This window comes from Corvus kubaryi, unplaced genomic scaffold, assembly GCF_017639235.1.
Source record: "Corvus kubaryi isolate FWS band 111438036 unplaced genomic scaffold, C.kubaryi_AGA036_p1.0 split1-131, whole genome shotgun sequence".
In the NCBI taxonomy this organism is placed as follows: domain Eukaryota; kingdom Metazoa; phylum Chordata; class Aves; order Passeriformes; family Corvidae; genus Corvus; species Corvus kubaryi.
The window spans coordinates 9,652,256-9,676,971 of NW_024582073.1; the positions used below are offsets into that span (position 1 = coordinate 9,652,256).

The window sequence follows — 24,716 nt, forward strand, 5'->3', positions numbered from 1 at the left end:
AAAAAAACAAAACCTACAAATCTCTATTTTTATTTTTTGTTTTTTTTTTCTCAACCAATCATAAAAAAGAATCCCCCCCCCCCCCCCCCCCCCCTTTAATTATATGAGAAATGCCAACAGAAATATATTTTCATGTTTGTGGAAAGGTTGACAGAAAACACAATAAATGAATACATAGAAATAGTTACTGTGAACTTTACCAGAGGAAAGATATCTCTTTGCTTGGCTGTGTTTCATTTTTCCTTTCTCATACAGCAATTTCACAGCAGTCTTAAAAATCTTCTTAATCTCTTCTGATATATCTTGCCATTTGTTCTCATTCATAGAATTTGAAGAAGATTCCATCTTTTAAAAATATCCATAGTTAAAAAGTAGGTGTGATGCATACATATACAACTTCAGAAAGTAGAAGTCTAATATGCAACGCCAAAAATATGGTAACAGAGAAGCACATATACTAACAAAAATAAATAGAAGTAAAATGTTTTATACTGCAGATGATCATAATGTATTCCATTTTAGAATTTTAAGAGTTAGCTCCTTGGAATATTTTCTAAATCCCTCGTGTAGGCAGCTAATGCAGTATTTTTCAAGAATAAGGCAAATAACACCTTTATGGAAAGAGGGTTCTGAGAACCAAGACTGAAATAATGATAATAAAGCCGCAGTAATACTGCTAAAATTACCACTCCTTTAATGAGATGTAATAATGATAATAATCTAAACTTGGATCTCAGAACTGAAAATGAGGATCCTGGTACCTGTAATTAAGTGCCTTATATTAGCTACCATATTTTAAAAATAAAGGATTATATGTGACATTACATTCATTCATTCATTGCTATAGTAACACTAACCTTACTGTTATCAGAGAGGAACTGTAATATAAATTCACTAATCCTTTCAGATGGTATCTTGCAAATGCCACACTGGTGCTTTCATTGAAGCAGCTAGGTTTTATTTACTGCTGCTGAAATGTTTCACAGGTCTCCAGTTTTCTTGGAGGGTGGAACCTCTAGGATAAATTCCCTAGCAACTCTTACTTGTCAGGGCTGTGTATCTTTTATTGCTTTCTATAAGTTTACGACAAGTAACTCTATGTTACGTATTTGTTATATCTATGTTACATCTTTAAGTTACAGCTTTAAGTTATGAACATCTTTTTACTTAGTCCTGTGTTACCAGTAGCCTCAGGAAAAGTACAAAGATTTAATAACAAAACCCCCCAATTATACACTATGCACTCAAAAGGAAGTGAAAACTCTTTCAAGGACTTCATTTTTTGTACACTAAAATATGTCCTTGGGTTTATACTGGATGTACAGGAGGGTAGAACTAAGCCCTGAGAAATACATACACTTTTTATTGTCATCAATGAAAGACAAATGCCTGCTTTAAAAATGATAATTAACAGTGTTCAAAAATCTTACGTTAGATTACAGTTAGTAAGTTAAAAGCATGACATCTGACTCAGGACAGTGATAAGCACTTGTTTGACCGTTAGAGTTTTCTTCTATGGGGATAGAAGGGAAAATGTGCATTTCCTCTGCAAGTACTATTCATTGAAATCTAGCAAATGCACAATACCAAGCCAAAGAGCCTGAGTTCTCCATGTTACAACATCAGGGAAGGGAAATCTGTACAACTGTCCCACTAGCCCTAACAGGTTGCAGATGATCCAAGTCCACTTGCTCTAGCTGTTATCAGAGGGCACATCAATGCAGGAGTTGTGTTCCTTAGTGTTTTGCAGCTGCTCCCTTCACCATGTACAGGAAAGGAGCACCACAGCAGCAGCTGTTCAGGTGTGGACTGGGCTGTAGAAGTTAATTCTTAGACAGCAGCAAGTGCCTGGCCTTGCTGCCACTGTAACTGATAGAGAAAAATTTTGTGAGCAGGTGACTGTGACTTACCGTATTCTGGTTCTTCAGCATCTCAGATTTTGGTCTGAGGTAATATGCTGGCGGAACTGCGTTCTCATCCCTGCAATACCACTCTTCTAAAATCCTGGTCTCTAGCTTGGCCTCTATAGCAGCATCCAGGATCATTTCAAATTCTGCTGACTCAACTTCCCCTGGTATTCGGATGTTCCCATACTTCTCTCCCAACAGGCCCTATGTATTTAGAGGAAAGTAGGGATTAAATTTTTCTTTTACATTATGCAAAAAGCATCCTCAGGATCTGAATTTCATAAAAGTAAGTCTGGTAGCAGTGTAATGACTTTGAAATGACTAGGAAGGGAAACAGGTAATGTGTGACAGGAATTATTGGTAAGGGTACTGTACTGAGCTGTATTTTACCATGATGACTTAGAAAATTTGAAGTAGATATATTATCTTTCATAGTACTAACTGGTAGTAAAAATACAAAGGCATTCAAAAGAAGTAATTCAAAAATACCCTACATACCTAGCACGGTATTGACTCATGTGTTATTGAACTCCATTAGTCACAGGTTGAGATTATCCTCACATGCAAAAGGAAAGGTGGCTTATACCAGCAACACCAAGGATCAGTGTTGCAGAACCACAAACCGCTTTGCTGTCTTCTATTCCTTTGCTGTATTTGCCCCAGTAGCTGTCCACTGAATGAACAGTGGAGCAAGGAAGCAGCAAATACTGAGTAGAAATGGATCAAACCCCACTTTAGTACCTCTGCATGAAGGTAAAGGTTTGTGGAAGTCAGTTCTTAAACCGTGGCACATGAGACATTTCACTTTCAAAAACAAGGATTAAAACACTGGTTGTGATGCTCTAAATATACTCTTAAAAAAAAAAAAATTCTGTAGTTTACTGTCTGTAAACATTTTATAAAAATATGATTGTAATGCCCTACAATTTCATAGACAACAGTGTTATAGAAAATTACTGCAATCTTTTGACAAATTTTTTCAAATTTGTGATCATCAGATCAATTCTGCATTAAATACTTGGTCCACAGAAGTCACTGAGAATTCTTACTTAATTTAAAATGAAATTTAAAAAAATTCTTTCCTCGTTTTAAATGTATTCAGCAAAGATCTTGAGTTAATGAGAAGGAGTACTTAATGTGGAGAGGAACCAACAGTGTCAGAATCTTGACTTGAATCAGAAAGATCTCTTAGTAAAGTAATGCCAATGCAAATATAGCAGTGCCCTAAAAATGTAAATGACCATGTTTGTAAATAACGTCTAAATATTCATTATTTTTAAACCACTTGTCATAATGTGAAGTCGTTTTAAACTATTCCAGCAGAAGAACACCCTGAAAATCAGTAATTGATGATGATGAAGCCTGCTTCACTGATTATAAAAGCACAAAGCAGCAGAACACTTTGTGGAACCCAGCTATGCTGGCACATGGTACTCCAGTGGCTCACCATGCCAGATGCTGCAGCCCCAGAGCAGAGACATCAGAGCAGCGCACGAACACTTCCTAATCCTTTCAGGGAAAACCAGTTAGCTCAGACCCCACCTGACATTGTGTAAATTAACCTGGCTGATTTTTGCCTGGAGCAGACTAGGCAGAACTCACATGAACTACCATGCTGGCTCTGATGGCAAGTAGCTGGAATCCTCCACAGAGGGGCACTGACAAAGAGCTGGTGAACAGGAAAAGTCAATGTCTGTCCACTGCTTAGGAGAAGCAAAGGAATGTAGGAATTGTGATAGTTCATATGGCCCAGGTTCCAGTTTCTGACAAGTCACACCATCTGGGTCCTTCAAGAAGCTTCTCCAGTAGAAAGGCTTTAGGGGAAAATTGAGTTTGCCTGGCTGCCCATTCAGACCCCACCACAGCTTCATTCAGGGTACACATCAAGGAGTCAGGAGAATGGAATGAATGTGTTCAGTAACTAGAATTATATAATAACAAATTTCATGAAATAAAATGATACAGTATTTCTATAATCTAAATTTATTTTTGATTCGTGATCATTCCAGCTAGTAGCTCCCCTCAGAAAGGGCTGCATTGCTTCACACGATGAGATAGCTGGGGAAAATTTCGAAGCTTTTGCTGTTCTGATCTATTAATAGAGCCCTATAATTTTGGAATTCTGAAGCTGCGGAGGTTAAACAAAATATAGTATTATTTTCTTTCTTCACTCAAGTGAGGTTAATAATTTATATCATGCTGAATTGGAAAGCCTCTTCACATTCAGGTTGCTGTAGAAATCTCATGAATTTCTCTCAGAGGAGCTTTTACCTTGTATAGAAATTATTACTTAGAATTCACTAGACTGCACTTTTTCTGAATGTAAGCCCAGTGGGTTCAATAGACAGTTGCCTGAGTAAAGATCAGTAGCTGGGCCCTTCATTAACAATACTAAAATGTCAACATTATTATGTCTGATTTTAATGTACTGCATTTAATCAACTAAGTTTGTTTTGGAATTATTCTGTGTACTTTTCTGCTTCTCTGGTACAGTTTATACTGTTCTCTCTCCACCATACTATAGTTAAATAATGACTGGGTTTTCCTCTAAAATGAAAAGACAAGACGTTTTTTATACCTCTCATGTGTCATTGCAAAAGATGTTATGCAAATAATCTTGTATTAGGGATTATCCTCCTGACTACTTGAGCAAAACACAATAAGAAAGAACTTTGACATCATCCAGCAAATAAATACAGTGCTGAGCAGGTGTATCATTTAGAGCAGGGCAATGCCAGGCACTGCACTGCAGCTGTGTTCCTGTTAGAGCCCTAACAGGAGTTGCCTGAGGTTCCGGTATTAACACCTGACTCTGTGTAGTCATTTGAAGAATAGGCTGGTAGAAAATTTTATGAGGTAGAAAACTCTTCATGGAGTTGTGCCTGTGCTTTCTGGTAACTTCAGACTAGCCTCAACCTACAGACCAGTTTTACTGGAGGTATTGAAACAAAACTCTTCATTTTTCTGGGGAGTGCAAAAGTGACTAACACTGGTTTTCTGAAGGACTGTGGTATCACACCCCAGGCTGGGAGCAGGAGGCATGCTGAGTAAGCGCAGCTGTTTTCTACTGAGAAACTAATGCTCAAATGCTGGGTTACGCCACATAAACACACCCTGTTCCTGAGGAACAGTTCTTCACCCAAACTCACCTTCTTCTAGATGCCCTGCATGTTTTCCATTAGCAGTGGCACTAGTAAATAAAAAGAAAGACTAATATAAACAGACTATATGTATTTGCTGGAATTTTAATACACTATTTGTTTCTGAGGCTGCATGACAGCCTTAGGATGGGTGCATTTGCCGGCACAGGCTGTGAAAATGGCATCTTCCTGTCTTGCAGGTAAGGCTTGGAAGTACCTCCTTCCCTTTGATGTCATTCTGGTTAAATTCATATCTATCTGTGTAAGTGTAGCCTATCAGGGCACCACAAAACCACTCAAACCTTAATGAGAAGCTGTGAACTGCACTTTTCCTTCAGGAGCTTCAGTGTCTGAACTGTGTCAGAGGCTTGTAGCAGCCTCTTCAAATATCTGCCCCATCTTCATTTCTTTCTACATTCAAGTAAATGCAGATTTCTTCTTAGAAAAATGAAGCAACAGGATTGAAAGTAAATATAATTTCTCACAATATTTGTTGTTTCATACTTAGTCTGCAAATAAGAATTATCATTATTTCAGATCCTTTTCAAATATATTATAGTCACTATACAGTAAGAACCTAAAACTTCAATTTGTGATAACAGCATTGTAGCATTTTGATGATTTTTATAGGAAATTATTTTTAAAGGGAACAGTAATGTTTACACTGTGTTCAATATCAAGAGACATTTTTATATGCAGACTCGTGAAGCAAAATCTCCCACCTAATGAGTCATTCTCCTTTAATAGTAAAACAACAAATTAAAGATTCATTAGATTGAAGGTGATTGAACTGTATAAAACTACCAGGATGACAAACATATAAAACCCTCAGCAACCTCAGCAGTAGCCTTGTTAGCTTTCACAGAATCACAGAATGGGTTGGGTTGTATTAGGGAGGTTGTATTAGGTTGTTGGGTCGGGAGGGACGGAGATCATCTACTTCCAAGTCCCCAGCCATGGGGAGGGACACCTTCCAACAGACAAGGCTGCTCTGAGCTCCATCCATTGTGGTCTTGAACACTTCCAGGGATGTTTTGTTGAGCCTGGGGCTAAGAAATCATTATTAAATTAAGGTTAAAAAACTACTGTAGAGAACAAGATGGGAAGTATTTTTCATTCTAATATTCGTGGTGTGGAAAGATATTACAACTATAGGCGCAGACACAATAATGACCAAAAGGAGGACACAAAGTAGATTTAGATTTGATTTTGAGATGAGGGATTCACATGGCATGTCATATGATTAGTTCAGACATCATCACAAAAATATTCATGAATTCTAATGCCATACATTATATTAAACCAGAACAAGCTGAAATTTAAGATATATTTAATTCCATCTAAGACATTTGGTGGTAATTTTAATAAAAAACAGCTATCAAATAACAGCAAATTATATTAATTACTGATTGGTTTAATTAATTTTTTTTTAAAGAAATTATATCTGAATGAAGACATTTGAGAAGTCAGATTTGTAATGTTTTATGAAGCAATTTCAGGTACTTGTCAACTTAAGAGCAACAATTTTTTTGCCATTTTGCCAACAGAAGAAAGATCTGAACCAATGATCTTTTGCTGGGCTACTTGGAATCAGTCCTATTTCTTAGTCCTTGTGAAGACATGCGACACTGAAGTGCATACATATGTCCTCTCTGCCTCTTCACAGAGCAGTCCTGGATTGCCAGCTTTTTGAAGAACAAGCATTCAAGAAATCATCTTTGAAGGAATTAAATCTAACCATAAAATATAACCATTAAAAATATTAATTTTTTAACTTAATATACTTCCTTGTGTACAGGACTAAGCACCCCTTAAACAATTTGGTTTTGCAAGATCCATGAGGAATTAGGAAGTATTATTGTCCCCATGTGACACAGGAATTAAATGCAGGGAATTAAGCCTGGGCAGGGACTCAGAGCTGGGACAGGTATGCAATGGTTAAGTCATAACCATGTAGCAGAAGCTGTTTTTCCTAATTCTCAGCTCTGTCCTTCTTACAGAAACTGCTCACTACTGAAGGAGGAAAGCCGTGACCCCTTGTGATGAGGTCCTGAGTGACTCAGATTTCAGCCTGCTAAATTAATATAAGCTTAAACTAAGATCACTTATTCAAAGTAGAACAGCTCCATTAGGAGAATGAGTATCTCACATTATTGAAGATGTGCTGAATGCTTCACACTGTGGGCTGAAAATTGGAGGGATTTAAGTGCTTTTAAAACACCGTGGGGTATTAAGTTCATCTGTTGTCAGGGGTTGGGAAAGGCTGATCTCTCTTATGTCCCAGAGGTGTCCTTCTACCATTCCCAGGAGAGCTGTGGATTGCAGTCTGGTATCATGCCATGCCTCAGCAGGAGGCCTCACATAGAAATCTGGTGAGGAGCAGGCTGTAGCTTGTGGGCTACCATCTAGAGCAAAGCACGTAATAAGGAAGCACATCCATGGAGCAAAGGCCCTGTTTCACAACCTGCCCTGAAATGCAAGAAGGACAAGTGTGTGGACACCACGTATAAACCCCTCTCATCAGGGTTCAGGGCATGAAAGAAGGGGTAACAGTTCCACATCAAAGGCCCTGCTACTGCAGTTCCTTTCTGTGCAAGCAGTCTCACAGCATTGTGTAAGTAACTGAGTATTTATTTACTGCAGCAGAAACAAGAATGTTACCTTTCCACAGTTTGCATGACTGACAAGGGCTACAAAGTCCTCTGGACTGTTTCCTGTGGTCACTTACTATTCATTGCCTTCTGTTCATCCTGTAGTTAGAGACCTAACTCCCTGCTTCCTCAACCTGTGCTTCTAGGCTTCCTTCCTTTTGTAGTAAAATCTTTCTTATCAAATAAAACCTTTTTTACCTCTTTAAAGCCATTCATTTCAGTCAAATAGCCATTTTTTCTCAGACAAATAAGATTTTTTCTCTACTGATTCCTGGGATGTTCATACATGTGTTAGCTGATAAAACCTATGTTACTAAGTTGTGGACCAGACTTCTATAGACAAAAGTGACACATAAAGAAAAAAAGTAAGTGAAAGATTGACATTTATATTTAGCACCAGATTTCATCTAAATATTTTTTCTAAAAAGAATACTTAGTGTAAGATCAGATTCCAGCACCCATCAATTTCTTTCAATTGCTTTATTTGTATGTATGGAGACAGAATTACTTCAGCGTAACTACAAGAAATTCTCCATTGTTTTCAAATCTTACTTTTTACATGCATACTGGCTACATTCATGAAATATGAAAGATGTTGTCTTTCATATTGAATTTGGAGGTGGTAAGACAGCGCATTTGCATGTGCAAACCTGCCTAGGAAGCCATTCAAGTTAAGGAAGGCACACAGAATTGTAACATATAGGTGTGTTTACCCTCCTTGTCTGCAGAAATGTGGGCTTAATGGATATTACCAAGTATACAGTAAACCACACCTTGAAAATCTGAATCAAATGGTCAGGATACCAGTTTTTCAGGGCCTTCTATTTAACATCCCATTCTAAGAAACTTAGTACAACTATAGCTCTTTTTGGTTTCTTGCAAGTATATTGTAACTGTGTTCTAACAGTATCCTGTAGAAATCACTTACATGATGCAAGATGTGCAGGTGCAGCCAGAGACATTTTGGGGGAAAAAAAAAAAAAAGAAAATTCAAATAACAGGATTAGCTGGGTCCCTGCCTCTCAGGCCTTGAAACCAAGAATTTACTCCCAAAAAACAAACAGGAAAGAATGTCCTATTTTATTATTTTTTTATATCTTCAGGGAAAAATAGCCAACCCATTTCAAATTCAAAGCAAAAATGCTAATGGATAAACAACAGTGACCCATCGGAACCAAAACCAGAAAAGTATGTTTACTACAATTTACCTCAATGGAATATACATGTTAATTGCTTGTTAGGGCAAACTCCAAGCTATTGTACTGAAAACTGAAACCAAGATGAAGAAAGCTGTGATACTATGTTTAATCTAAGCCAAGTTTTAGGAAGCTGGAGTTCCAGAGTAGCTGGTGCCCAGATGTCCTGAAAATAATTGCCTCTACTCCTTTTTATTGTACTTCTAGCTGCAATGAGGTACAGTGTAAGGATCTCATGATAAAAATACAGGGAGAAGGTTCTCCAAATAAATAAATAAATACATTTGATTGCTTTTCTTGCTTATCAAAGGAGAAAAGTTATGTTGCATTGGTATTAAGTCTCCCAAAAATACTACCATTAGAAATCAAAAATATGAAAAAAGGACAAAAATGTCATAATCTGATTTCTGGGATGTACAGGTCAAAGTGTCTTTTAACAGCATTTTCCTTCTTCTGCCAAGAGTTGTAAGGCAGTGCAGCTGATCAGACAGAACATTAGAGCTGCTGCAGATGTCTTAAATCTTCTTTCCACTTTTACTACATCTCAGTATGGGAACTTCTAACTTCCTGATACTTTTGTCACTGACTCAGACTGCCTATCCATAAAATGAGGCTAATGATAGCTTGCAAAATAAGCATTTTATTTTGAGTATTTCTATTTTGATATGCAAAGGATGTGTATTTATGTATCAGCAGCGATGGAACTGTTATTTTACACTGTTTGTCCTGTTTAGTTTTAAAGGGAAAAATGATACCATAGAACAGTATCAAAAATTTTTCATTTGCTTTTTCTCCATAGGTTGAAGCCTGTGAGTAAAAAGAATTAGTTTTAGAACTTCAGCTAACTGTAGAAAACATAAGAAATACAATTTTTAATTGAAGTTGCTGAAGCAAATAGGAAACTGAAGGCATAATAAAGACATTTCTGTATTGAGAATTGTTTTTCCACCTGCCCAGATATATATTTATGTTCCTTGGCTTGAGAAATATTGCAGTGTGGTGTTTCACAGAACCATGCCCTAATTTCTCTCTTCCCTTTTTCCCTGGAGGAACTGTAGAAGTACCTTGAGGGGGCTATATGAATTTCAGAAACTTGAGACAGGTCTTGATCACAGTTCCATGAAAAACAAAAAGGGCTGTTGAACTACCTACAGTAAGAAAACTGACTGTAACTGGGACTGGAAGAACAAGGTGCAAGTGCTGAAGTGTTTTGTTGTGAGTACAGTTCCTGACATAAAAGGTGTAGAAAAGAAGAAAATGATGGTGGAGTTTCTTGACGCTTGACCTGTCCTTTCAGAAAATTAAAGAGAGCAGCCAAATCTGGCTGTAAATGAGCCCATTCCCTCAACTCTGAACTTCACCCACAGTGCAGTATTTTTAAATCTCAAAGCTTTTCCCTAGTGGTAAGGAGATATGAAACAAGGATGAGTAATTTCTCAGGACATAGTGTGTAGGAGCTAACAGTCTATCATACAGAGTGAAATGTGCTTCCTCAGAAGAAATTCATGACCTACTTCCCTTATACACTTTGCTTCATCAGAACTCTCCTTTCTCCTGGCTGAGAAAGTATCAATGGTCTTCCTCCACACTCTCCCTGTCTTCTACATGATCATGCAGCACCAATTTAGTTAATTTTGCTGCCTTTTCTTTCATTGCTTATCACTGCTGGGACTTTGATCATAGATAAGCATAGATGCAGGTGAGAAAATGAGTCAAAAAGAATATAACTGGGGAAGAAGTCAGCGAATAAAGATAGCATAGAGGAAGGACTGGAGGAGATTTTGCCTACCTCTGCCTAAAGATCTGAGGTGCTCACTCACTCTGATTCTCCTCTAAACAAATGTGTTATTCTCACGTTGCTCTATTTGAAATTGCATGGGAGATTTCTTGACAGGCATGTACATTTTTCCCTCCACATAAAGCTAAGGACCTTGCAGGTAATTCCTACTGCAGTCCAGATTTCTGTCAACTCTCTGACAGGTCCTGTAACACTTGACAAGAGTGGAACTGGGTAAAAAAAACAAACCAAAAGGGTTAGGTTTAACAAAAGACCGTAGCACACAGCCCAGACTGAAGTCAATAACCTTGTCTGTGGAAATGACTACCCTTCCTACAGAGAATGGGAAATGTACTTTTCTTGGAAATAGCAAGGAGATCAATATTGTCCTTTAGAGGAAGGCATGGTGGTGTAATCTCCCCTGCTTTGTAAAATAATCACAACACTCATCCAAACCAGGAAGAATTGTGAAAGGGCTTGAAACACTGTCTTGCATGTCACAGGTGAAGTGTGGCTGATGGGGAAAAGCTTCTCCTACTATTGCTGTTAAATGTGCCTTCCTGAGCAGGAACACAGGTATCATGGACTCAGAAAGGAAGAAAATAGTCTGAGCCTGTCAATGTAGTCAGCTGGGAGGACAGGGAACTGGCTTCTGGACACCAAACCCTGTTAAAAGGCGGCACTCCTCTGCATTCTTACTGCCCTCTTTGTATGCAAGAAGGGGCCGTATCTTTATTTTCTGTGAAATATGCTCCTTCTTGTATTTATCAGAAAGGCAGCTAAGTTTCTAAACTCCCATTTTGGGAAGGTATTAATGTGTTAAACTATGATGCAAAGAGCTTAGATGGAGGTAAATTTGAACAAGGCAAAAAGGGCTGAATAAGACACTTAAGGGATTGACAGAGGCATCTAGTCTGTAGTAAACTCTAAAGTTACATCAGCTGAGAAGGGGTTTCTAGGACTGCAAAACCTATCCAAATCCCACTATACGCACATACACACGCTCCTTATTGGAAAAAGACTGATATATTTATGATTTTTTGTAACACAGTTAAGCTGTGTGTTCTCAGTAACATACACAGCCACTATGAAGGTATTAGAAAGTGTTAATTAATGAGTACTATAAGAGGCAGAGACAGCTGATAGTATAACGGAATTTTTAACACCCCTCCTGATTTCAGGAATATCGAAACTAGTTGCAACATGACATGACATTTCACTGCAAATTATTTTTAAATTTTTTTCCCCTTCTTATTAGAACTAAACAGATTGGTAATCACTGAGTCCACAAATGAAAACCTAATTTTGTAATTAAATGCCAAGAAAATTATTTCACAACTTTCATAGAGTAATGCAGTCATTGAGAGCCTGATATGACCCATGACTGTGTAGTGTGGAGTGAAGCACCTAAAACATTGTTAATAAACACATTTTAAGTATAACATAAATGGAGGCCCTCAGAAAAATTTTTAGTATAAGTGACATTAGTTCTAGCAGATCATGATGCACCCATAATTTAGACTTTAGCACAGTATGCAAAACAAGTACCAGAGGATAACATCAATTCTGCTTTGCAAGTACATGTAGAATGGCCTATATTATTTATTTTGACTAGTTTCTTGATTCTGATAACTTTTATTTATGATTTTTGTATCTTTATGTGCTAATTGTTACAAATAATTCTTTTTTTCCAAGCCAGCTGGCATTGGGTTTTGTTATTTGGGACAATTGGTGGCTGGTACTCTCTGAACAGGTACTTTATCAGTCTAGTCCTTCAAATATGAAAAGAAACTATTAGAAAACTCCTTGCACAAGAAAAGTATAATTTTCCTTTGCCAGCAATACTACCAGTATGATGGCCCAGTGAACTTCACTGATGTAGAATTGTTAGTCCCTTTTTAATGTTCCTGGGTGATTTGCATGCATTCCCTGCTTTTAATGTGCTTGGAGGGAGAGAAGCCTTTTTACTGTTCATTAAATTATAAATTCAGAGGAGGACAGAAAGGACAGCAGCACAGCTGCAGGATGAAAAGTACTATTTCCTATGAAAAGAAACTAATGATCTAAACAGTTAAGGAGAGAATGTAAAAATGCAAAAGGTATCTTCAAAGAAGCTGAACTGAAGGAAAAAACTTAGGCAAGCACCAAACCCTTTAGGCACTTGACAAAGGTTATGGAATATCAAACCCAGCACCACTTAAAGTGTTCAGAGTGTCAAAAATCTTTACAGCCAATTCACATCACCAAATATCACAATGAGATTGCTATTCCAAATAATTTAAATTGTATTAAATATAAATCCATCTTTTCATAAAGTTATCTTTACAACTGCCATATTTCAAAACCTGTTCTTCTTCAAAACTACCCAATATTAGTTTTCCATTTATAATACAGATGAAAAAATCAACTTTAAGAATTTTCTTAGCTTTCCCTTGCCATACTTCTTCAAGGATGGGATAAAATGAAATAGTGCCTTTCTACTGGGATATCTTCATAACTTTTCTAACGCTAATGTTTACATAATAGGTTATTTGACTTACAATTAACGGTAAGCATACAAACACTGAATATTAAGTACTGCCTGCAGGTAATAGGTCAAATCATTAGCCAAAAGTTTAAAAATTCTGCAGCAGATTCCTGTAGGAACTCAGAGTGCCTGTTTTGAAGGGTTTTTACCCCCCCGAACAACACTATTTTGACCTTCATCCATGGAAAAAATTGCCAACTATCAGACAAGAACTAGAAAATACAATGGTGATAGACTACTATGTAAGATTGTCACAGCGTGAAAAATTTAGAGGTTTTGGGCTTCTCTTTGTAGTAAATAGATAAGAGCAAAAAACATCAAAATGGAGGATTGTTGTTGCTCTCTAAACCTTCTTCTTCTTCTTCTAGTACTCTATATTCTACAGTAAAAGTAATTTGGGATGACTGGACAAAAAATTCCGCAGTTCCTGGCTGTGTTACTGAATAATTGGTAGAAAAGTGAAAATAATATATGTTTTCAGTAACCATTGTTTAAATTATCTTTAAAAGGCTGTGTAAATCTTGATAATTTGGCTTTCTCCTGCATTCTCTGCTCTGTGCTATGTCTGGGTCACGCTAGTGACTCTGTTTCTCTGATAAGACTTAATAAACAACTATCTAGCAGCAGCAAAGGCTGAAAGTCTCCATTTGTCTCTTGAACTAACTCCTGGCAAGGACTTTAAAAACTCTCTCCCATCAGGAGAGGTCTGATTTACGCCACGGGCTGTGGCAGATTCCTATGAAAATGAAAAAAATATAGCAAATATATAAATATATATATATATGTGTGTGTGTGTGTGTGTGTGCGTCACTTTCCTGAATGAAAACACTGTTTTGCCTGTGCCATGCCATTGTATGACTACGAGGTAGAGTATATGGTCTGCCAAAGCACGTGGCCAGGTGATGAACTGTTTTTCCAGCCATGAGTAGCACTAAAGTATTTAGAATGTACTAAAGCATTTTAAAACGGTTTCAAGCATTAAAGTAATTTCTATACTATGCAAAAGAGCTAACAAGAAAAGAACACGTAATTTACTCAAAATAATTGCAGTCTCCCTAGTTCTCTAAGCCAATATTCTGTGCTTCATTTTTTCAAGGTGGAATGAAATAAAAAGTTACTCTGTGAGGTTTTCCAGTTACGAAAGAAAGAAGCTTACTACATTGCATATTAACAGGACACTAACTCCAACATAGGACCTTGCACTGAAAGGAAATATTTTAAGAGGAAAAGAGGCAATACCTTATGGGTGCATAACAGAATCACTATGAAGAACACTGATACTTTCTCTTATTTTAGTTCTGCAAATTAGCACCTTTTATTGAAGAAAGAGGGATCCTGTGAAATTATACATGCTGATTATTCAAAAAAAACCCCAACCAACCAACCAACCAACCAACCCCTCCCCCCCAAACAAAAACAAAAAACCCCAAAACAACAAAAACCAAAAAGAAAACAAAAGACCCAGCTACTGCTACCTGGATTTAACAATAATCAGACTGAAAAGTGAACTAGCTATTTTTTGAGTAGGTGCTTCTTTCTGGGTCTGTTTTTGGAGAACCAAAACATCTCTGAAGTGGATGTCTGTATTTGAAAAAAAGGAAGGGATATATGCTAGGTGCAAGCAGCAGTATTAGTATCTCTATTTGAACTTACCACCTGCCTGCTAAATATTTGAAAGTATGCTGCCTCTTTACACAGAAGTAGCATTGCAAGGTTTAGAATCCCCTCCATCCCACTCATTTCTACAGAATAGCTGATGCTGTATTTTTGATCTACAGTTTCATTTGTAGGACAGATCATTACATCTAACTGATTATAGTACTCAGAAGATGGTTTGGTAATGGTCTTGAGGGTCATGAGAAAATAAATTGCATAAATCTCATGCAGCCTACTTCTTCCTCTACACACTACACAGCATGATGCAAATATGACTTCATGTTAACCTTATTCTCGCTAATATGGTCATTCATATTAAATATAATACTTAACCTTTCTGGAACACAGCACCAAAAATTGTATTTCTGTCAAGAAAAAGAAGTACAGTGACTTAGCCAAAAATATGTGCAGTCTTCTGACTGAAAATGCAAGTTATTTTTAGACTACATAAAAACCCATGCAATTTCTATGTTACATGGAAAAGCTGTCTGATGAATCTTGTACCTGTTTTCAATGGGCAAAGTTTAAAAAATGGGTAAGTATTTTAGATTTAGAGAATCAGAGATGATTCACAGGAAAATACATTCCCATCCCTAAAGCAGATGAAGGAATTTACTTACAATAGCTTAATCATGTAATATCCCCCCATGATTGATTTCACTTCCTGTGTATTCTGCTGTTCAGAGCGAAACTATATGGAAAGGGATAGACATCCTTTGCCTCTTAGTCTGGAGGCCGTGAAAGAAGACCAAAGCTTGCTGGGGGGAAAGTTGCATATTATGTCTTTAAAATTGATCACTTTGTCTGTTTTGAAGGGTTTCAAAATATACAAAGATCTGTTTTGATATTTACAGAAGAATCTTTCTTGTTGGCCAAGTCCATCTAAAACAGAATTAATGTCTGCAGACATATACTTTACTCCAGATCAATGCCACAAAGTCCTGTGGAGCCATTCCTGATATGACCCCAAAGCCACTTATATTAGAGGGAGTTCTTATTTGGATGGGTTTTAAATCAGATGCAGAGTGAGAAGAAAATTAATAATTTGATATTTCTTTCTTGGAATATACTTTACTGGAAGAGGTGGACTGTTGTGCCATGTCTGGCTCCAGGTATTTCTCTTCATTCACTTTAAAACTATAAATAGAGATGTATCCTTGAGGAAAATTAAATACTGAAATGCCCAAGCACAGATAACTTCTGTTGAATTCCCTAAAAGCACTGGGTACTTAGCATTCCCCCTGAACTGGATGTTTTAGTATAGACACATTTGACTGACTTTTGCCTCCCTAATTTAAAGTGTGTGGTGATTTTCCTATGAAAGCAAAAGAAAGCTATAACTCAGGCATTCCATAACCTGGGTATTTAGTTTTCACATTAAGACTAAACCTTAAAGTAACACCAGAACTGAAACCGGAGTTGAGGAGATCCAGCAGAGCAGGAATAATATAATTTGGAATTTTCTCTGAGCTGGAATGCACTCAACATTAATTATCAACCATTTGTACTATTCAGAGACAGTGCAGCAATATACTTCATGGAACGATTAAAGCATGCATTATACTGAGGAACACAGACAGAAGATACGAACACTAGAAACATTCCACTCCATAATTTATCATATTTCCTCTTCAATTTCAGTGTGATTTAAGGACATGCCAAATGTTGTAAATTGCTAATATTCTTTTAAAATCCTACTGGAATTCCAAATTTATAATGCTAGGTTCTTTAGGTCTATGAAAGTTGAAAGAATTTTATGCTTCCCTAGGGACTGTCCAGGATGGGATGCATCCGTTGCTCCTGAATTCAGGCCTGTCAGTTGCTACCTCCTGTCCTTGCCCTGGACTGGAAGTGGGGAAAAGAGCTTTTCCACATCCCCAGTAGGTCTGTGGAGAGAGGAGCGTCAGAAATACTCTGTGGGGTACCTCAGCAGACCAGTGAAAACACAAGGGATGACGATGTAAGGTTATATTTGTTTAGAGGTGGCAACTCTTGAGGACATGGTGAGACCCAATTCAAAATGTTTGGTGTTTCTCATATTTCTAAGTGGCCACCTTCACAGGGTCAGCCCTGTTCTCCATCAGCAAACAAGGAGGGTAACTGTGAATATACCCACAGCACACTTAGCCGGCCAGGCTCATAGTTCAGTGCCTTAGAAAGCCCCGAGCTGCCTAGAGAGACTGCATGGGCGATCTAGCACTTCAGTAGCTCCAAAAGCGGCAAGTGGTAGCTGCAAAGCTAATACCAAGAGCAGAAGCAAAGAGGTAGAAATACAGCCCTCGCTCTATGCTTTAATCGTGCCAGTAGATTTCTCTCGGTCCGAGACAGAGACACACAGAAGCTGCTCGCAGAAGGGGGCAGCAGAGCCAAAGAGGGCGGGTGCACTCCGTGCTCTTTCTTTATTCGGGGGAAGGGAAAGGGGAGGACTGGCGGCGGACCCGGGGTGTCCGGCCAGTCAGACACTGCTCCAGAGTCTGAGTTCCTTTCGGTTTTACCCGCGCTTGGAACAAAGGGGATTCAGAGCAAGTGGCAGGTCCCGGGGCGGGGGAAGGGCAGCTCCTTCGAGCAGGCGGCAACAGGTAACTGGTTATGGATACCATTAACAGGCACAAATTAAGAACAAGCTGCCAGTAATTTGAGAGGGCTAATGTAAATTACAATTGCTGTTCAGAGGAGGTAGAGAATGCTTTTACTGTTCGTTGGTTCAGAGGTTTTCAATGATAGGTGGAGATAACCTCTAAGGTTTGTACAATCCCAAGCATTAATTGAGTGAACCTTTACAGGTAACAGACTCACATTTAATTTCCATTTCTCTTTTTCATTTTATGATCTTTCAGGACACAGTCATGTAAGGACAGCAGTTCAGGCAGAGACTGTGTGATGGTATGCAGGTGAAAGAGCACCTATGTGTTATAACTTGCAGGATGTATGTAAATGTAAAGGTTCCAGTGATACACTGAATGCATTTTTTCTTTGGTATTGCTGTGCAATATAGAGTTTAGCAGTTCACAATTATAAATATACTGGATTTCAGTCTTCCCAAGTAGATTTCAAAGACAAGATTTCTGCATAAAATTTGTATGAAAAGTATTTTCCCCTCATATATGAGTCTTCATAAATTATTCTGTAGATCAAAAATAGCATGGTACGTATTTACCTACAGTAAAAGCTTTGAGTATTTAAATGACTTAAATGATAGTATAACAGGCACTGATTTTATACAGCAGAAAAAAACACAAACAAAAACCCCAACCTGACCAAAACCCAAACAACTTCCCTCTCCCTTAACTGAATCAAGTATTAATAGAGGTCAGGCAGCAGATAAGAGAAGAACTGCACATTCCCAAAGTCAATGTTTACAGGAAATTAGTTCCGCTTTTTTTCAGAACTGTCTCCTCCTTGTGCTTATGAATATGTGCTAATTTGGATTTTGTTGTTTCATTTTTGGAGAAAAGCTTGGGACTTCCAGCTAATTCACTGCACTAATTTAAGGACCGAATTTCATTTTCTCTCCATCCAATATCACAATGCAGGCACAAAGTGCCATAAAGAAACACTTTTAAAAATCAATCCATATCAAGTAGCTACTTCTGAATAGTTCCATTTAATCCCAGATCTGTGTCTTAATTCAAAAAGTGGTAATTGATAAATACAAAAGAAACCCCAACCCACCAGCTGAAAAGAAGTGGCACATTTTATAGAACTTCCTCAAGAAATGGCAAGTTGCCCAAAGCCTGCAGTGCCAAAGTCAATTTTTCATTATGTTACTATAAATTAAAACTAATTATGCTTGTTGGAGTAGAATCATCTTCAATTTTTGTTGTAAATGAAATAAGCCCCATCTCACTATGGTACAGCAGAGCAAAGAACAAATGTGCATAAACAGATTTCTGTGGTTTTGCCAGTCTAGTCATTGGGAGAGCTACTACTTTGGCCCATCCTTGGAAAACCTGAAATAAATATTGAAATCATTGGCTCACTGCAACCTCTTCACTAACTGTTTTGTTCTGTTTAAAAATTCTGATTTGGCTTGATTTCCTTAGTAACAGTATCAGGCAGGCAGTTCTTAAAAGCTTCAAGATTCTGAGCTGCTAAAATATGCAGCAATAGTACGTGACAAGGTTTCTTTCACTGTCAGAGATTTTACAACATCGATGTCTAAGGACACTGGGTGTTGCTACATGAAAGACTCCATGCCTTTCTGTTCCAGCTCTAGTTTTTTCATCAAAGGGAAGATAGAAAGTAGAAAAATAAACCCACAAAACTAAATATAGTCACACAAGATGAAAGCTACCCAAACTCTCTAGAGATCTGGGCCAGCGTGTGCTTGTGAAAAACAGTGTCGTGACAGCATCAAACCCAGCCCAGACTCTGTACTCCAAACGCTGGGTTCTTATGGTCAAGTCTCTGTTCTCCAGGGCTCTGAAGCTAAGTAACAAAGGGAGGCAAACAGGTGAATGAATAAGAGCCAGAGGGATGGTTGTAAGGGTGTGACAGAAGTACAGAATGACACATACTACAGGTTGCTCTTTGTCTAATCTTTGGCATGGAGAGATGTTATCTCCAGCTTCCACAGCAGCCAGCGTTTTGCATCCCTTCCATCCCACCGGATTCTGTGGTTTCAGTTCACTAACTATTTACCATTCTTCCCTTAAGAAAATAATCAAGGACTTATAGTTTTTTCTCTGTCTTATTATGACAAGTCTAAGAATTAGACTTGACTTAGTTAGCTATGTTTAGGTACAAAGGAGAAAAACTTTGTACTTTTTATAAATCATTTTCTTGGCAAATATAGAAAAGAAAATTTGGGATAGTGAAGGCATGGTCTTAAGACTGTTTTGCATTGAAGCCTAGCAAGTGACCATGGAGAGAACAATCAGTTGTATATATCACAGACTCAGAGCCTCCTCAGGTTGTCACTCAACTCCAGTCTTTTCATTCTCTAATACCTGGCATCCTAAATTGTCCTGGGTTTATGACACGAAACAGCAAATGCTGGTCAAACCAGAGAGTTCGTCTTTGCTGCCGTTTTTTTTTAAGTCTTTCTAGGACAGCTGAAAATGCATGTGTGAGAAGTGCCAAGAATTAATTAACTGTGGCCTCCTTAAACAAGTTGTCAATAATTCTGTTGTGATAGTAGTACAATCATACCCATCTTGTTACGAGGACTGATCATAAAAGATCCTTCTTTCCTCTCCACTAATACTGAGTAATCACTGTTAGTCTATAGAGCCGCATAGGGAAATATTTGCATAGCAAATGCACAGCAATGAACATAAAATATGTTAGAAAGAAGAAACCACGCATTTGTTACTGAATCATGCACGTTAGGATAGATAACATTATATTTTTCTTATAAAGTAAAACATTATTTTTATACCCACAACAAAACATGGACCTGCAGAACTTTTCAAGCAATCTTCTAGCAGCTTCATACGAGTCTTTTGCAGCTCAGGACTGTCCCATTCATCTGCTTCAACTCCCCAGTATAAGTCTATGACCTGGAAAACAGCATGCAACATAGTTACCATATGCCCTTTCTACCAATCAAATTAAAAATTAGCTTTGCCAACATCCTGTGCACTAAGCTTTGCTTTTCAGTGTGGTAGAAAGCAATGAGGTCTACATCCAGTCCTTACACAGACTGGCAGGGTTTCCTCATATAAATGAGAATTCCAGCCTCTTACTTTCCCTCCCAGATAGTCCCTCCTGGGACAATCTCTCATTTCATAGTCATAGGGAGATTAGCATGACAAGCTCTTGATTTGATGTAGTCTTTTATTTGCTACTAAATTGCTTATAGGAATAGGTAAGAATAATGACAAAAGCATTGAAAAAATCCTGTTTCCATGAAAATTAATGGGAATCTCACTGTGGATCACAGTCAAGACCATGGTTTGACACCCTGTGTGACTAGTATCCACAGGATATAAACTCATCCTGTGCACACGGCTCAAAAGAAAGAATAGGAATGGTTCTCCATTATCATACTTCCTTTGTTAGCTGCTCTTTGTACTGTGGAAGCAGAGATTGTACAGATATGCAGTGGCAGAGAGCTTGCTGTCCAGCCTTTCATATGTAGCTACAGACTCAGTTTTGTGACCCTAATTAGTTGCAAACAAACTCCTGGAAGAAATCATTCATGTTAAACCTATACAAAAAATTAAATGATTAAGTGTGATTTCACCATACATTTTAACTAAAAGGCCCAATTCTTACTGTGGGAAATCGAATTTAAAAAGATAGAGATCATATGCCTGAATTACTTTTGGAACAAAACTCATGGTACAAGCTACTACTCTCACCTTTAAGTTACTACTGATTCTTAACATCTTGTACGTAACTTTAACAAAAAGAAGTTCAAATGGACAGTTAAAAAACCAATCAAAACTGTATTATTACATGAATATATTACCAAATTGTTTATTGTAATGTTGTTTGTACTGTGGAAGCACTCTGCAAGAAACAGAATCATAAAATTAGCTGTTGTCTAAACAGATTATAAAATGAGCCTGAAGACTTAATATAAGAATTAATAATGAGTTGATGTAAAACTAAATTTCAGCAGTTTAGAGCTGGTTAATCTTCTTGGAAAATTTCTCATACCAATACCAAGGTTTAAGACCAAATCCTAGAGCTATTTATGCCTATGTGCAATTTCACTACCAACAGTCTCATTGATTATTTCTGCCTTAAAAGTTTGGGACTCAAACAAAGCAAAATTTTGCTGAAACCTGCATTTTCTGCTGTTCAAAACTGCGTTTCAAATAATCTCTCTATCTCCCTCACTTGCACTGACTTCTTTGCTGTCCTTTCTCTTTTAGTCTCAGGAAAATATTTGTTCCCTTCTTCCTCTCTCTGTTATTTATTAATACAACTTTTTTATTGAACTTCACATTGTATTCATCTGTCTGATTACCTGCATGATGTATGACAAAGCTTAAATATTCTCATTATAAAATCCTTCAAATACAGATCTTAGCATACACTAAGAAATATTTCAATTACTTGTTGAATGAATTTATTGTGCTGCTCAGGTTCTTCAGAAACATGAAAGCAATTTTTATTTTAATTAACTGTTCAGAAATCACATTAATTCTATAAATGTGAAGAGGAAACCCCCTGGAATACCAGATAATTGCAGGGGCTCAGTGGCTGTTTGTTATTTTATGGGGTAACAGTTTTAGCGCATAGTATCTTAACATGTTATAATTTTGTACTGCAAGAGTAAATATTTTACCCATCAAACCTCTGAAGACACCAAGAATTTCAAAATGTCTCATCAGTTGCTCATTATGCTAACTAAAATAAATAGGATTTACAAAATTAAGAAATGGAACAAGGAGACAACTATATCTGATTTTGAAGCATGTTTTTACTTATACTTGGAAAAATGTGTGACAAACACCCACTCAAACTTCTAGTAAAACTTCCAAGGTCGTATGACAACTAGTGCCCTCTGCAAGAGCTCCTTACACGCAGTGGGCTGTCACTGGTCTAGTTCAGTTCCACACTAGTCACATAAAAAGAGACTTTTCATTCATAATTCAGTGTTTCCTTTTGCTTACTTTAGCTTTTGTCCTACCAATCTTACAGTTTCACAGATTTTTCTTAGGAGATAGAATTATTTTAATCACTTCCAAGAGCTTAAGAAAAGAACTAAAAATTTCATTCATGCAAAATTCCACTTTCTTTTTAGCATATATATCCTGTTGAAAATTATTTTAAATGGTTCATTGTTCTGAAGAAGAAAAGTGTATGCTGCTAATTAATTATGTTTAGTTATCTTCCAAAATTTTCAATTACAACTACTTTCTTTAACCTCTCCATCCTCCCCGGTAAAAGTACTGTATTTCAGGTCAAAACCACCCTATGCTCTGAAAGTCTTTTCCCCAGCTTACCTGCTTTCAGCCTTTGTCAATACATGTCTTTTTCTGAAATATTTTCTGATACAATGAAAAAGATGTCCATCAAGCAAACACATTCATAGTGTGATTGAATATAGTCAGTTCTGCTTCCCCTCATATGGTGATTATGTTCAGTAACAGCTCCCACCAAACTGATGACACCTGACAGATCTCATGCTTTGCAACAACTGAAACAATTTTGAGTGCAGCCAGGTGACTCAGTGAAAGTTGGAGTAATGCATGTACTCAAATGCATTTCATTTGGGTCATGATTTATTAGGTAGAGGGTGTCCTGCATAGTGCATTTGTAGTAGTCACATGCAAAGTAGTTCTTGTTTGGTCAGTAGAAGATTACATATCAGGATGAAAAGTTATGTGTTCTGCTCTGTACACAGAAATATAAATTTATCCCTGTATCTGAAAAGTACACAATACTTTATTCACACCACTGCACTAAAAACTGTAGTCTTGATTTTGCCTACTAACCTAAGAAATTTAGTGTATGGAATAGAAAAAAAAATGTTTTGCTAAAGTCTACCTCAGAGTGTCTTTCAAAAGACTACTTTTCCTTGGTTATTTTTGTACATTTTCCTACTTTGCTTCCACAGAAATGGGATAGCTTTCTAGCAGTTTTCTGAACTGTGTCAGTAGAGCTGTCTCTCAGACCTCATATCACTTGAAGATGCTCCTGGTGTTGAAACTATATAATAAAATAATTTGCTTCCATGGATATCAACTAGAGTAAACTTAATTACTCCTTCCCTGGAGATGCATTACAATCTGTTTGAAAAAAGAAATGTTTCCTCTCACAAAGAATTCAGTGGATTATGATCTACTTGGAAGAGACACTTCCCTCACCAAGATGACTCCTCAAAGATTACAGAAATAAGGGGTTGATATTTTCCATGAATATCACATGGTAGTAATACAAGAAAAATATTATTTAAATATCTTTTGCTATTCCTTTCATGTATCACTGCAGCTGGGACTTCCCAACCAGCTGATGAGCTAGGACCTTCAGATGAAATTCTTTCATAGCCATAATCAAAAATCACTGGAATTTACCACCATGCAGATTCAGCAACTCCACTGTGACTCAGGGAATTAAAACCAAATATCCTAATTTAAGAACTTGTTATTTTGATTAAAAACCAGCTGCATGTGCATCAAGAATAATACACTGGGAGGAACAGGATGTTGCCTAAAAGGCATTAGCTATTTCCAACTAAGCTACATTCTGGAGAGATGAGTTTTTGGGGTCAATAAGTATGTGAGGAAAGCTTGTGGATGCAGAGCCAGAATTTTTGGAAAACTGAACAACATTTTTACAACATCACAAGCTGTATTTGTTTCTCTTAGCAGAGAAACGGTCTCTTCCAGGCCTGCTGACATATAAGGGACCGTGAATTAGGATACACCTGACTTAAAGTACCAGTGACTTTAACAGTGATGCCAAACACATGTTTTAAATCAAATACAACTGTCTTTATTACTAATTGGCTCTTGCCAAAGATGTGCATGGGTCTATGTCTCTCATAAGACAAAGGAAAACATGAACTTACTGAAGCAATAGGAATGCTACAGTTGACGTCAAAGGAAGCAAATTCCATAGCGTAGAATCACAATAAATATGTTCCATGTTCAATTCATTTTGGTAATCAGTTTTGGTATTCACCTGGTTAAATTACTTTCCACATTACAGTGGAACCTAAGTATGGTTTCAAGAAGCACAACACAGTATATTAGATGTAACATTATTTCTTCTTATATACTTTGAATATCTAAAATAGAGGTGGTGTTTTTTCATCCATTCAGAATCTACCTCAAATCTGCTTGTAAAATAATTTAAGTACATCAAAGGCTAAGAGAGCTAGGCCTGTTTAGCCTGGAGAAGACACAAATGAGAAGGGATTTTATCCAAGCATACAAATAACCTAAAGGTGCGTGTCAGGAGG

General features: G+C 37.3%; 1 protein-coding gene across 1 annotated transcript in view; it reads right to left on the bottom strand.

The window, feature by feature from the left end:
- Positions 1 to 24,716, bottom strand: part of NWD2 (NACHT and WD repeat domain containing 2) — a 47,849-nt gene that overhangs the window by 8,104 nt on the left and 15,029 nt on the right. Inside the window, exons 4-6 of the mRNA XM_042053361.1 lie at positions 20,239 to 20,355; positions 1,911 to 2,111; positions 201 to 345 (exon numbers count right to left, since the gene is read on the bottom strand). Of these exons, the coding sequence (XP_041909295.1) occupies positions 201 to 345; positions 1,911 to 2,111; positions 20,239 to 20,355 (463 nt within the window). The remainder of the gene's footprint in view (positions 1 to 200; positions 346 to 1,910; positions 2,112 to 20,238; positions 20,356 to 24,716) is intronic.